Source organism: Neomonachus schauinslandi, chromosome 9, assembly GCF_002201575.2.
Source record: "Neomonachus schauinslandi chromosome 9, ASM220157v2, whole genome shotgun sequence".
NCBI classification, from domain to species: domain Eukaryota; kingdom Metazoa; phylum Chordata; class Mammalia; order Carnivora; family Phocidae; genus Neomonachus; species Neomonachus schauinslandi.
Window position 1 is genome coordinate 47,119,086 of NC_058411.1, and position 12,544 is coordinate 47,131,629.

Below are 12,544 nucleotides of genomic sequence, written 5' to 3' on the forward strand. Positions count from 1 at the left end.
GTCCCAGGTGGTAAGCCCCACTGATGGTAAAAACTCACAAAATTCAGCCCCTCTGGTTTTCAAAGCCAAATGTTCTGGGGATTCATCTTCCCCATGTGGGCTCCCCAGTGTAAGAGTCTGTTTCTCTACCCTCTTCATGCCCACGGCATCCCTCCCTCCTGAGGACAGTCCCATGGGTCCATTTAACTCCCAACCACGTCTCCGTTCTTCCCACCCTCTTTGATGTGACTTCTTCTCCACATTTAGCTATGGAAAGTTTGTTCTGTCCGTCTTCAGGTTGTTGTCTCGGTTATTTACACCTCTGTGGGTGTTATCTAGCTGTATCTGTGGGACAAGGGGAGCTTAGGGTCCTCCTACTCTGCCATTTTCCCTGGAAGTCACCTGTCTAGTGTAATGTTAATCACACACACTAACGGAACCTTTTTCTTATCACCCCCACTCTCACCCCACAGGTATGAGGCAAAAGAATATTACGAGGCACTTCCAGAGCTGAAGCTGGCCATTGACCAAATTGACAATGGCTTCTTCTCTCCCAAGCAGCCCGACCTCTTCAAAGACTTAGTCAACATGCTATTTTATAACGACAGGTGAGTTCCCACAAGACGATCGTGCTATTTGGGCCATGAAAAGGGGACAAGAACATCTAAACCAACTACAACACATCTGTGTAATTAGCATAGATCTGTGATCTGAAAAGCTACCCTACACTTGAAAAATTAGATATTCTCTACTAACTATGCAGGAAGGTTTAAGAACAAGACCCACAGATCTAGGATTCTTTTTCTCTTTCCACTGGTATACCCAGTTTTCAGATAACATCCATATGCTGACATTCTTACATGTGGGAAGAACCAATATAAAGGTTGAGAGCTGGTTAAAATTCTTGTGAATAGAAATGTAAGTTTGGTAAACCAGCCATGCCTGGTGTTATGCTAAAGAGAATTTGTCAAGGGGGTGGTGCACCTGGGTGGCTCAGTCGGTTAAGCATCCAACTCTTGGTTTTGGTTCAGGTCATGGTCTCAGGGTCATGAAATCAAGCCTCACATTTGGCTCCCCGCTCAGCGTAGAGCCTGCTTGTATTCTCTCCCTTTCCCTCTTCCTCCCCCTCTGCCCCTCCCCCTGCTCATGTGTGTGTGCTCTCTCTTTCTCTCTCTCTCTCTCCCCCAAATAAATAAATCTTTAAAAAAAAGCAAAAGATAATTTTAAGTGGAATCTTAGCACACATATTTTAATGAAGATTTTTCTTGTTTTGTTTTTCCCTTCCAATCACAAAAAACAGGTTTAAAGTCTTTGCAGACTATGAAGCCTATGTCAAGTGTCAAGAAAAAGCCAGCCAGCTGTACATGGTGAGTACACTGCCAAGACCTATAAAAGAAACCAGTTTACTATGGTTAATTAAAATTTTTGTTTCTTTTTATTAAATCTAAATAACGGCCCCATTGATCAATCCAAAAAGAGAAATGAGGCAACTATCTAGGATATTCAGACCTTATCTTCTAATAGAAGCATATCCAGTCCCCCAAAAATGTATAGGCCAGAGTAAATTAAAGTTAATGGCCATTAGCAAGGAGGGGCAGTACTCAAATTAAGCTGAGTGGCTCACTACCTGCCTCCAAGAACTCAAAGTTCAAAGTTCAAAACTCAAAGACAAAAGAAAATGGTCAACTCTAGCTCTTTCCTCTTGATCTCCACTTGTATTTGTGTGTAGAATGGCTAAGAGGAAAAGAAATATAAATAGAGCAGGAAAGGAAAATATGACAAGGGCAAGGACAAATGTGAATGCCAGTTTTGCACAATGGGTCTCTTTTGCTAATGTTATGGCCCAAATCCAAAGATGCCCGTCTCAAAGCCCAGCATTTGGTTCAGTCTTTCTTGTTCATTAGTGCTAATTGCAGTTTTTACTCATAACAATTATCGTATTTTTGGGCTTAGAAGCATGTTGGGAAGTCTATTCATTATCCATTTAAATAGTCACAGAAAGTGAAGAAAAGGAAGCTTTTATTTTCCTCTTATTTAGCAAGTTTTCAATGTCCGAATAAACAAATTTTAGACTCTGTGTTGCAGTATCTTATGGAATAATCATAGTTTTGGCTTTTCTTTTAAGTGTTTATAATGCATTGCTGATGGCTTTGAGTAATGTTCTGGTCTTTTTCTTTTTTTTAAGATTTATTTCATTTTTTGAGTGAGAGAGAGCAGGGGCGGGGGGGGTGGGGCAGAGGGAGAGGGGGAAGAGAAACTGAAGCAGACTCCAAGGAGCTGAGCGCAGAGCCAGATGCAGGGCTCGATCTCCCAACCCTGAGATCATGACTGAGCCAAAACCAAGAGTCAGACACTTAACCGACTATGCCATCCAGGTTCTCGTGTTCTGGTCATTTTTAAGGAACTTTTAGAGTTCTTTATAAAATCATGAGGGTATAAAATAAATAGCTTCTTACATTATTTTACATAAAAATTATAAAATTTGTATAGAATATATTTTATTAAGGATAAGGCCTTACTTGATCCTGTTTTGAAACCCCAATAGAGTATTTGGGATTCAGTGTAAATCAACTGGGGCATCTACCTTCAGAAAGAACAAGAAAGGAGAAGTAGGTCAATAAATTGTCCCGTTACATTGTTGCCCTGCACAGCAGCTAACATTCTAGAGTAGTGTTTTTCAAACTATGATCTAAGCCACAGGTTAAATCTCTTGACACAGCATCTAGCAGACAATGAATGTTAGTCCCTTCCTTCCTCTCTAATTTAAAGGGGTGTGAAATAAAAAATAAAGCATGGGAAATATGGCTTGCATGCCAAAATATTGTAACCATAGCAACAATTACCAATTAGGGAATTTACATCCATGGTTTCTCTTAAAATGAAAAATACTTTTTTTTTTCGTTCTTAAGAGAAATATACTCTAAACAGGAGAAAAGCATGATCTGCCCTATCTAGCTCTCAGCTGTGAAACAAATGTATTTGATTCACTACAACTTACTCCTGTCATTTTTCCCCTTCAAATGTGCTTGGATATGCTTGGCCTAGCATTTGTCATAAAGTTCGATGGGCACTCAGGCCATGGGCCATATATATGTGTGTTCTTTACAGAATCCAAAGGCCTGGAACACAATGGTACTCAAAAATATAGCTGCTGCAGGGAAATTCTCTAGTGACCGAACAATTAAGGAATATGCCAGGGACATCTGGAACATGGAGCCTTCAGATCTCAAGATTTCCCTATCCAATGAATCTAGCAATGGGGTGAACAAAGCCAATGGAAAGTAAGTTGTAAAATGTCTCTAGAAAAAAAAATAACTTCTTACTGGATTTAAAAACTTTCACAACATTCTTTGATTTTGTTTTGTTTTGTTAGCTAATAATCTAGTTAAGAATTTCTGGGAATTAGGAGGGAAAGTGTATGACGGTATTAGGGCTAAAAATAAAGTGCCAATTTACAAGGGCTACATGAGTGCCAAAACTTGTTATTTGATGGCAGATTGAGTAGCATGCTAGGACTTTCTCCCGGGCTATTCAAAAAGCTAGAAAATACTGGGAACTTTTTAATGCCATTTAAATTAACTAAACTAAAACACAAATTACTTAACTACATTAGAGTACCTTTCTTATACTGTTAAGTCCCAACCAAAGACGACCTTATTCACAGATATCCCCAGCATGTTTGGTAACCACACATTTTTAGATGGGATCCAAATTTTACCAAATTCTGATACTCTACAATGAGGTTTCAGTTTGTTCCACAAAGTAGACTATGACAAGCTAAATGACAACTTTCAATAATGCCCAACATCCCTGCTTTCCCTTACTAAAATGGCAAGTGAATTGTAGAAATGTCAGTGACTTCAGCTCATCCCAGCAGCCCAGTACGATTTTACATGAAAAATATGCATCATGGGTGGTGTCTGGACCAAGTCTTCACTGCAGATTTCTGTTACTCTCAGACCTCATGCCCACTGCTCGCTCAGGAAATCTCTGCAAAAAAAGGACCTAGGTCAGCTCACATGCTTTTTCCACTTCCCAGTCTAAGTAAGCCAGAGCAGCCCTAATTGCCTTTAAGAGAAGGATAATCACATTTAGCAAAGCAACTCTTACCTCACAGTGTTTATTAGTGTAGGGCTTCTACAGAGGAAGTTGTGTTGGAAACCAGGGGGAAAGGTCACCATCTTGACCCTCTCTTTGTTCCTATACGCATTGTGTGCAATTTCATAGAGCTGTGCGGGACAAAAAGACCGAGACTCAAAGGCTGACCATCAAAGGTGGTGTTTTTCTAGTTTAATTTTCCTAAACGGTACAGAAACAGTCAACTTGGGGAGTGAGTCCCATTAAGTCAGAGATAAGGGACTCCCTACCACCCATTCCCACCCCCCCCCCCCCCCCCCCCGGTGTAGGCTGTCTCTACAACTAAGGAACTAAAAACTGCACAGCTAACACAGAACGCTGACAGAACTTCATCCTTCTCCTGCCAACACCCTCCCTGCAAGGGGACAGGAACTGCGATGGACCCACTGTATTTGTCTAAAAGAAAATAAACTGCATCCCATTTTTGGAGCCGCTCTGGGAGAGACTACATGGAGATTCCCCCAGCAGCCTGGGATCTTCTCTATACTTGCAGATCCACACGTACACTTGCCGACGAGGAACCAGGATCCACCACAAACACTCGTTTGGGCTACACAGCATAGGACACTGATGCATACTGTGTACACCAGGCAGCATGGCTATTTGGGGACATAGAGAACCCTTATAACGTCAGAGACCCTCCTGTAGGCTCTAATCTCAAAGTCTGGCTAGACGAGAAAATGGTGATGGAAGTAGGGTATGTTTCAGTCAGCACTGAGCTCTTAGTTTACCTTTTTTCCAAACTCCAAAGGCACCGTGCTATCGTCCTCACCGTGTATGATGAGAAGGGCAGAAGACAGGAATTTAACACTAGGGACAAGTAGAAGAAAAGCATTCAGTTCAAAAATTATATGTTGGGATTTCTCTTCTTCTAAGTTAAAGCTTTAGCAAAACATGAGATTTGCCTCAAAATACAAGATCTCTCTTCCCTTCCTTCCCAGGAATGACAACTTCATATGTAATAAACTTCATATAGTCACTGTTTTCCCTTCCAGGCAAGATTCTCTCTCTTCTATTTACTCACACAATTTAATTAGGTATTTAATTAATTTATCTCTGTATGATTTTTTTTAAATAATTAAGAAAAAATACTGAATTTGTACAGTTTAAAGAACCTTATCTTTTCCCTTATTCTACCTTATTTCATAATATCTGGGATATTTTAACTAAAAGACTATATAAAAGAAACAACTCAAAATTCAAAAATAACAAGAACTACCATAGGACTAAAGAGAACTCTTTGTAGCAATGTATTTACTTTTCCCCATAAATGTATAGATGGACACACGATTAAGAGGTTTAATCAGCTTCCTGGTCAACCTCCTAGCTTGGTAATTCAGAGAGGCTACAGCATGAAGAAGACTTGTTCCTTATTCTAATAACTTTCTCAAACAATACTTCCTAAATTCTGATACCCATCCACCCTGTCACAATGACTCACTGTTGCTCCTGAGAAGGTTAGATCCCTCAAGTGTGTCGACATAAAGTACTGATAACATCCGCCCATTGGAGGAACTCTTAAATTCTCCAGCTGCGAGAGGCTAACTTGCCAAATTCTGGTCATTGGACTTGCTGTTGGGTCAATAGGCTGAATGGTGGGTGGGTTTTGGTTACATGGGGAATAAGGCCTAGAAGTCAGGGATCCCCAAGGAACATTAGGCTAGACCTTCTCAGAGCACCTTTAAAAGATCCTGTAAACCCTAAGTCTACAACTCCCTTTATGACTTCAGAGAAAGTATTGAATTAGTGAAGTTTTCAAATTAGACATGAGGAAAATATCAAACAATAAAAATTTGTGGACACATTACCTCAAAGTTTGGTACCCATCTAAGAATTCTCATCTACCCGTTCAGTATGTCACATGATAGCTACCCTCCAGAATGGCATAGATAGCATAATAATGGACATCTTTTCATCATTAGCTTACTTTTCATCATTAGGGAAGACTATTTTGTCTTTTCTCAGGGCATCCATAAGCGCACGTAAAAATGCTGGAAGTTTCCGGTAAATCTATTTTTTAAAAAAGAAAAAAAAAATTAAAACATGGCCTATGTCTGTCATTTGTTATGTTTTCCTACATGAACTATACTAATGTAGAGAGTAGCAACTTTCTACATATAATAAACTTTTTAAAGAACAAATCTCATGATTTTAAAAGTAAGTCATGTCATTGTAGGGAAATTGGAAAATACAAAAAGGAAGAAAGAAAAGGTGGTATATATATACAATGGAATATTACTCAGCCATACACACACACACACACACACACACACACTTCTTCGTTCATTCATCAGTTGATGGACATTTGGGCTCTTTCCATATTTTGGCATCAAATTTTTTTTTTTTTTTTTTTTTTTTTTTTTTTTAAATTTATTTATTTGACAGAGAGAGACACAGCGAGAGAGGGAACACAAGCAGGGGGAGTGAGAGAGGGAGAAGCAGGCTTCCCGCAGAGCAGGGAGCCTGATGCGGGACTCGATCCCAGGACCCTGGGATCATGACCTGAGCCGAAGGCAGTCGCTTAACCAACTGAGCCACCCAGGCGCCCCTTGGCATCAAATTTTTGACTAATCAGAATATTCTGTTCAGTGACTAGACCAGTTAATTATGTTCACTGTAGAAGCAATTTTTAGATTATGCATATCACTGCTCCTTTACACAAGTGTGAAGAAAAAGAGTTAGTGGTGCTATTTGTATTTTAAAGAAAGATAGGAAGCAAAAACAACAAAATGTTAACAGTGATTATCTCTGGGTGGTGGGGATTATGTGTGATTTGTTTCTTCTTTCATCCTTTTTGCACCACCTTGGCCTTTGAGGCCCCACAGAATCTGGCTGTTGCCTGTCTGTCCTCTCACTGAGCCCAGCCCTGTCCACCCTGCTGCCTTCTCCTGGAACACATCAGGCTCAAACCTACTTTGGAGCCCTCGCCTTTCTTTTCCCTCAGCTCAAGACCTCCAGATTTTCCCATGACAGCTTCTTGTCATGCAAGTCTCAGCTCAGATGATAGCTCTTCGAGGAAGCTTTCCCTACCGACCCCCCCAACACCCGACAGTCACTCCCTATCACACACAGCACTTCTCACTCCTGAAAATCAGCTTATTGTGTACTCATCTCCTGCCTGTCTTCCCAGGAAGTATATACACTTCACAGGAAGTCAGGCCACAACTTTTTTATTCCCTGTAGTATTCCCAGAACCTAGGAAAGTTCCCAGTACCTAACAGACACTTGAATAAAGACTTAACTAAAGATGGAATGGATCTCCTGTGCAAATATCCCTGACATACACTATTAGCTATTATCTGTCATGTTCATCTTAGTGTGACTTAAATTTCATTCGGATTTTATTCCTTGGAATAGATTTGCTAAGAGAAAAGACCAGAAAAGTATTATATGTATTCCTCCGTTGTGCCTGAGAGGGGAGTGGGGAGGAAAGTGCTACATAATAAATGGAACATTGCCAAAGGAAGGAATTGGGTACAGCACAGGTAGGCTGGGGCCAGTTTAGAAAGAAAAGAATTCTATTCGTTGTAGAAGCAGTTTTTAGGTTATACGTATCACTGCCCCTTTATGATATGGAGAAATTAGAGTCAGCTGCTATAATACATCATTTGTTGTAGTCTTCCACTATGAACTGTAGTAATACAGAGAATAGTATCTTTCTAAATAGAATGAACTTAAAAATTTGTTTTCCTGCTTTCAAAAAGTAGTTCATGTCACTGTAGGGAAATTAGCAAAGAACAGGGAGGCTGGGTCCAGGAAAGACAAATGTCCGCTTCACAATTTTGGCATAGGCCTACTGTTTCCAGGATGCTTTCACGTTTTCATGGGAGTTTGTCTGGCTTGCATTTTTTGCATGGTCTCGTGGCAGATGCTTTGCATTCAGGTGCAGTCTGGAGATCCTAATACTGCCTCTCCTGCCCCTTTTCCTTTTTCCTTCTCTTACCCATAACTAAGGGCAAGATTCCTTGTTTTGTTTTCTTTTGTCTTTGTCTCCTGATTCTGCCACCCCTGGAATCAGGGCTCCTCTGAAGAAAATTCAATAAGAGAAGCCCTTCAACAATTCATCTCAAATTCCAAAGGAGTAAGAAGAAAGCAGGCCCAAGTCAATCTACCCCCATTATTCCTCATCAGCCAGAGGTGCCCCTTGAGACTCAGGTCATACCATCCCCTCCAGCCCAGACCACAGCGATGGGCTCCTAATTGGTCTTCCTGCCTCCTCTCTTCTGGAATGCCATCAAATAAGTATTCCTTAAAGACTAGTTATGTGAAATGTACCGTCACAAAGCTTCCATAGTACCACACAAGCTACTTAAAAACAAAGTAAGAAACTCCCATCCTGGCTGCAAGCCCATCCACATCTGGCCACAGTCTTTCATTCCAAAGGCTGCACACCTCCAATCCATCTGCCTAGAGTTAGAAGATGTAGGATTGAGTCCCATTTCCTCTTCTTATAGGGTGTGTGACAATTGGGCAAGCCTCTGAGCCGCCATTCCCCTCAGCTCTAAGTGGAGGCAATGATGCCAAACTCAGAGAGTTGTTACGAGGATTTAAAAGGATGATGAGTGTGCAAGATCTTTCATGGAAGCCTTGTATGACTCTCAGGTATTTTATAGCACATAGTTGCCCCACTCCAGCCATGTGCCTTGGCTCATACTGTGCCTCCTCTCTATGTTTCCTAATTGCTCTCCCTTACCTTCAAGAAAGGAGCTTAGATCCTATCTCTCTGTAAGTCTTCACTGACCATACTTATGCACAAGACCTTTCTCTTCCCTGAATTCTTCCTACCCTGAAATTACTGTTCTGGGTCCTACCCTAGCACTTACCTTAGTCTGCTTAGCAACAGAAAAAGTGGGAAAAGGGAACATGTATTTGTTGAGTCCCCGCTAGCTGCTGGGTACTTTGCAATGATTATCTTACTTAATCTAATCTTCTCAACAACCCTAGGCAGTAGGCAGTATCAACCCCATTATTTAAAAATGGGAAAACTCAGAGAAGGGAAATAGTATTCTAAGATCATAAGTGGTTAGTGGCAGAAGCCAAATTTGAACCCAAATCTGTCTGGCTCCATAGCCCATGCTCTTTTTTCCACTGTGTCATGCTACCTTCCTATTTTGAGTAATGAAATTGATTCCAAAGTGACTTAATGGAAATCCCTGCCATTACTTTATATCCACCATTAATTTCCTATCTCTTCAACTGGACAGGAAGCTTCTTGAGAGTAAGGACCCATGCCTTTCAATATATTTGTATGTCTCACACCACCTACACTTCCTTATTTAACAGGAACATTCAGGGTTATGGCACTCCACTGGTAATAAAAAGAGTTAATGGCCATTCAGTGCTTACTCTGTCCCAGGCGCTATTATAGATGCTTTTCATATACTAATATATTTAGTTATCACAGTAATCTGGAATAGATTATTTATTACCCCCATTTTATAGATGAGGCGATTAGAGCATTAAAAGCAATTAATCTGAGGTTATACAGCTGATAAGTGACAGCCCTGGAAATCAAACCCAGGAAGTCTGACACCAGAGCTATGGTTCTTAAAGACAGGGTGATAATACAGGACTCCTCTACTTCTAAACCATAAAGGTACCTATTAAACTGAGATTTCATGACATTTTAAATTAAATTCCAAACTTAAAAATATTGGAAGATTCCCCACTTTTAATAATAGAAGAATCATTACAAACCAAACCTTTTGCCCAAGACAACTAGAAAAGCTGGAAAAAATATATGTGTGTATATATATATATATATTTTTTTTTTTTTTGGAAAAAAATATTTTAAAAACCTTTCTGTGAAGGTGTCAGAGACTTGCCAAGGCATCTTGAATGGTCTAGATCCCCGAGAGAAAGGAATGTCAGAGAGGTGAAAGTGACATTCGAGGCCACTGTTCGCCTTGAGACACAACTTGCAAGTCAGGAGAAAGCAAAAAGTAGAGGCAAAGGAACACAAATAGAAACAGATGACACAAATAGAAAAGAAAAAAGAAAGTAGATTTAAACCTAAATATATCATAATTTCATTAAGTTAAATAGACTACTGCAATTAATAGAGAAAGCTTGTTGGAAACAAAAACAAAACCCTACTATATGCTGCTGACAAGAGATATGCATTAAATACAAGAATTCAGAAAAGTTTAGAGTCAAAGGATAGAAAATTATATATTATGCAAACACTATTCAAAACAAAGATATATTAATATCAGGTACAAAGCTGACTTTAAGTCAAGAAGCATTATTAATCAAAAGATATTTCATAATGAAAAAAGGATCAATTTACATGGAAGATATAAAATTACATTATTATTCAATGTATGCTTTACACATGTATAACATATGCTCAAAAAAGCTAAAGCAAAAATTGACAGAACTAGGATAGAAATAAACAACTCCACAATCATGGCAAGGTATTTTAATACTCTTCCCTGCGTAACTGATAAAACAACCAGTCAAAAAATCAGTGCAAATATAGAATTGAACAGCATGATTAACAATCTTTACCTAATTGATATATATAAGAACACTGCACCAAAAACAGAACATATTCATTCCAAGCATATGGAACATATGCCAAAATTGACCATATGTTGGGACATAAAGCAAGTCTGAACAAATTTAAAAAACTGAAATCATACAGAGAGAAATCTCAGATCATGGTAGAATTAAGCTAGAAGTCAATAGCAAACATAATCAAATCCCCAAATGTATAGAAATTACAAAATACACTTTTAAATAACCCATAGGTCGAAGAAGTCATAATATTATAAAATATTTTGAACTAAATGATCATTAAAATGCATTTGAAAACTTGTGTGATCCATCTGAAGAGTGGCTTCTGTAGAGTATGCCTCTGTGCATAAATTAGAAAAGAGGAAATACTGAAAATAAATTATCCAAGTACCATCTCTAGAAATTTTTTAAATAATAAGTTGAATCTAAAGCAAATAGAAGAAAGGGAATAATAAAGGTAAGAACAGATAATAAAACAGAAAGCATTCAATATAGAAGATCAACAAAGTCTGAGTTGGTTCTTTGAAGAGACTAATAAAATTCTTGCTGTAAATGTTGGCTGTCCCCCTTCTCCTTAGCTTTGGACAACAGAAGCCATTGCCGTCAAAGTTATGTCACCCTCCCTCAAACTATTCTCTAACCCTGCAGATGGCAGAAACAACCACCACCCCCCTACAGTTGACTCAAAGCTTAGTCCCATGTGGATTAGGCCAAAGCTGCACTTCACCAGAAGTCACATCTTGTTCTGCTCTTTACCCATCCCTATCCTACAACCCTCATTCAAATGACCTTGCAGGTTTTGCCTTTAGAGCACTCTCTCAGTAAATCACGCACATCAAGTCCTTGCCATGGGCTCTGCTTATAGGAGAACCTGACCTAGGGGCGCCTGGGTGGCTCAGTCGTTAGGCGTCTGCCTTCGGCTCAGGTCGTGGTCCCAGGGTCCTGGGATTGAGCCCCACATCAGGCTCCCTGCTCGGCGGGAAGCCTGCTTCTCCCTCTCCCACTCCCCCTGCTTGTGTGCCCTCTCTCGCTGTGCCTCTCTCTCTGTCAAATAAATAAATAAAATCTTTAAAAAAAAAAAAAAAAAGAGGGAACCTGACCTAAAACTAAAATTAAGAAAACCTTAATCAATCAATCAAAATAAACTTATAAATACCATGTTCATAAATTGGAAGATTCAATATTAAAAAGGTATCAATTTCCCCAAATTATATATAGACCTAATGCAATTCCAATCAAAATCCTGGGAAGTTTTTTATAGAAATTGATGAGTGTATACCAAAATATACATCAAAATACAAAAGATCAAGAATAGTCAAGACAAATCTTGAATAAGAAGAACAAAGCTGAAGAACTTACACAGACAGATATAAAAACATATTATAAAGCTATAGTAATTAGGGGCGCCTGGGTCGCTCAGTCGGTTGAGCATCTGACTCTTGATTTCAGCTCAGGTCGTGATCTCTGGGTAGTGAGATGGAACCCCGCTTTGGGCTGCACACTGAGTGTGGAGCCTACTTGGGATTCTCTCTCTCTCTCTCTCTCTCTCTCTCTCTCTCTGGCTCCCTCTCCCTCTGCCCCTCCCTCCATTCAGCCTCAATGTCTCTTTAAAAAAAAAAAAACTATAGTAATTAGGAGATGCAGTATTCATATGAGAATGGACAGATAGATAAGGGAAAGAAATGGGAATCTACTAACAGACCCATATACATTAAGCCCTGATATATTCAAACACTAGCACTGCAGAATTGGTAGGGAAGGTTTGTTTAGTAAATGGTACTAGACCAAAACTGCATATCCATATGGACTTCTACCTCCTACATACAAAAATCCATACCTGTAGGTTATAGCTCTAAATGTAAAAGATAAAACATTTCTATAAGATAGCATAGAAGGGTATCTTCATAAT

At 39.5% G+C, this 12,544-nt stretch overlaps 2 protein-coding genes across 8 annotated transcripts in view; one reads left to right on the top strand and one right to left on the bottom strand.

The window, feature by feature from the left end:
* The window catches only part of PYGL (glycogen phosphorylase L), a 65,595-nt gene that overhangs the window by 36,917 nt on the left and 16,134 nt on the right, over window positions 1–12,544 (top strand). For 3 of the 4 annotated variants that reach the window (XM_021701347.1, XM_044917932.1, XM_044917933.1), the window contains 3 exons: window positions 453–587; window positions 1,280–1,346; window positions 3,088–3,441. In XM_021701347.1, the coding sequence (XP_021557022.1) occupies window positions 453–587; window positions 1,280–1,346; window positions 3,088–3,264 (379 nt within the window). In that variant the 3' untranslated portion in view covers window positions 3,265–3,441. Of the gene's footprint in view, window positions 1–452; window positions 588–1,279; window positions 1,347–3,087; window positions 3,442–12,544 lie in introns of those variants that run through there. The other variant, XM_021701348.1, reaches the window with a different exon arrangement.
* Window positions 2,422–12,544, bottom strand: part of ABHD12B (abhydrolase domain containing 12B) — a 29,220-nt gene continuing 19,097 nt past the window's right edge. For 3 of the 4 annotated variants that reach the window (XM_044917935.1, XM_021701350.2, XM_021701351.2), the window contains 4 exons: window positions 6,044–6,126; window positions 4,848–4,926; window positions 4,090–4,208; window positions 3,434–3,969 (listed from right to left, as the gene is read on the bottom strand). In XM_044917935.1, the coding sequence (XP_044773870.1) occupies window positions 3,942–3,969; window positions 4,090–4,208; window positions 4,848–4,926; window positions 6,044–6,126 (309 nt within the window). In that variant the 3' untranslated portion in view covers window positions 3,434–3,941. Of the gene's footprint in view, window positions 2,564–3,433; window positions 3,970–4,089; window positions 4,209–4,847; window positions 4,927–6,043; window positions 6,127–12,544 lie in introns of those variants that run through there. The other variant, XR_002480959.2, reaches the window with a different exon arrangement.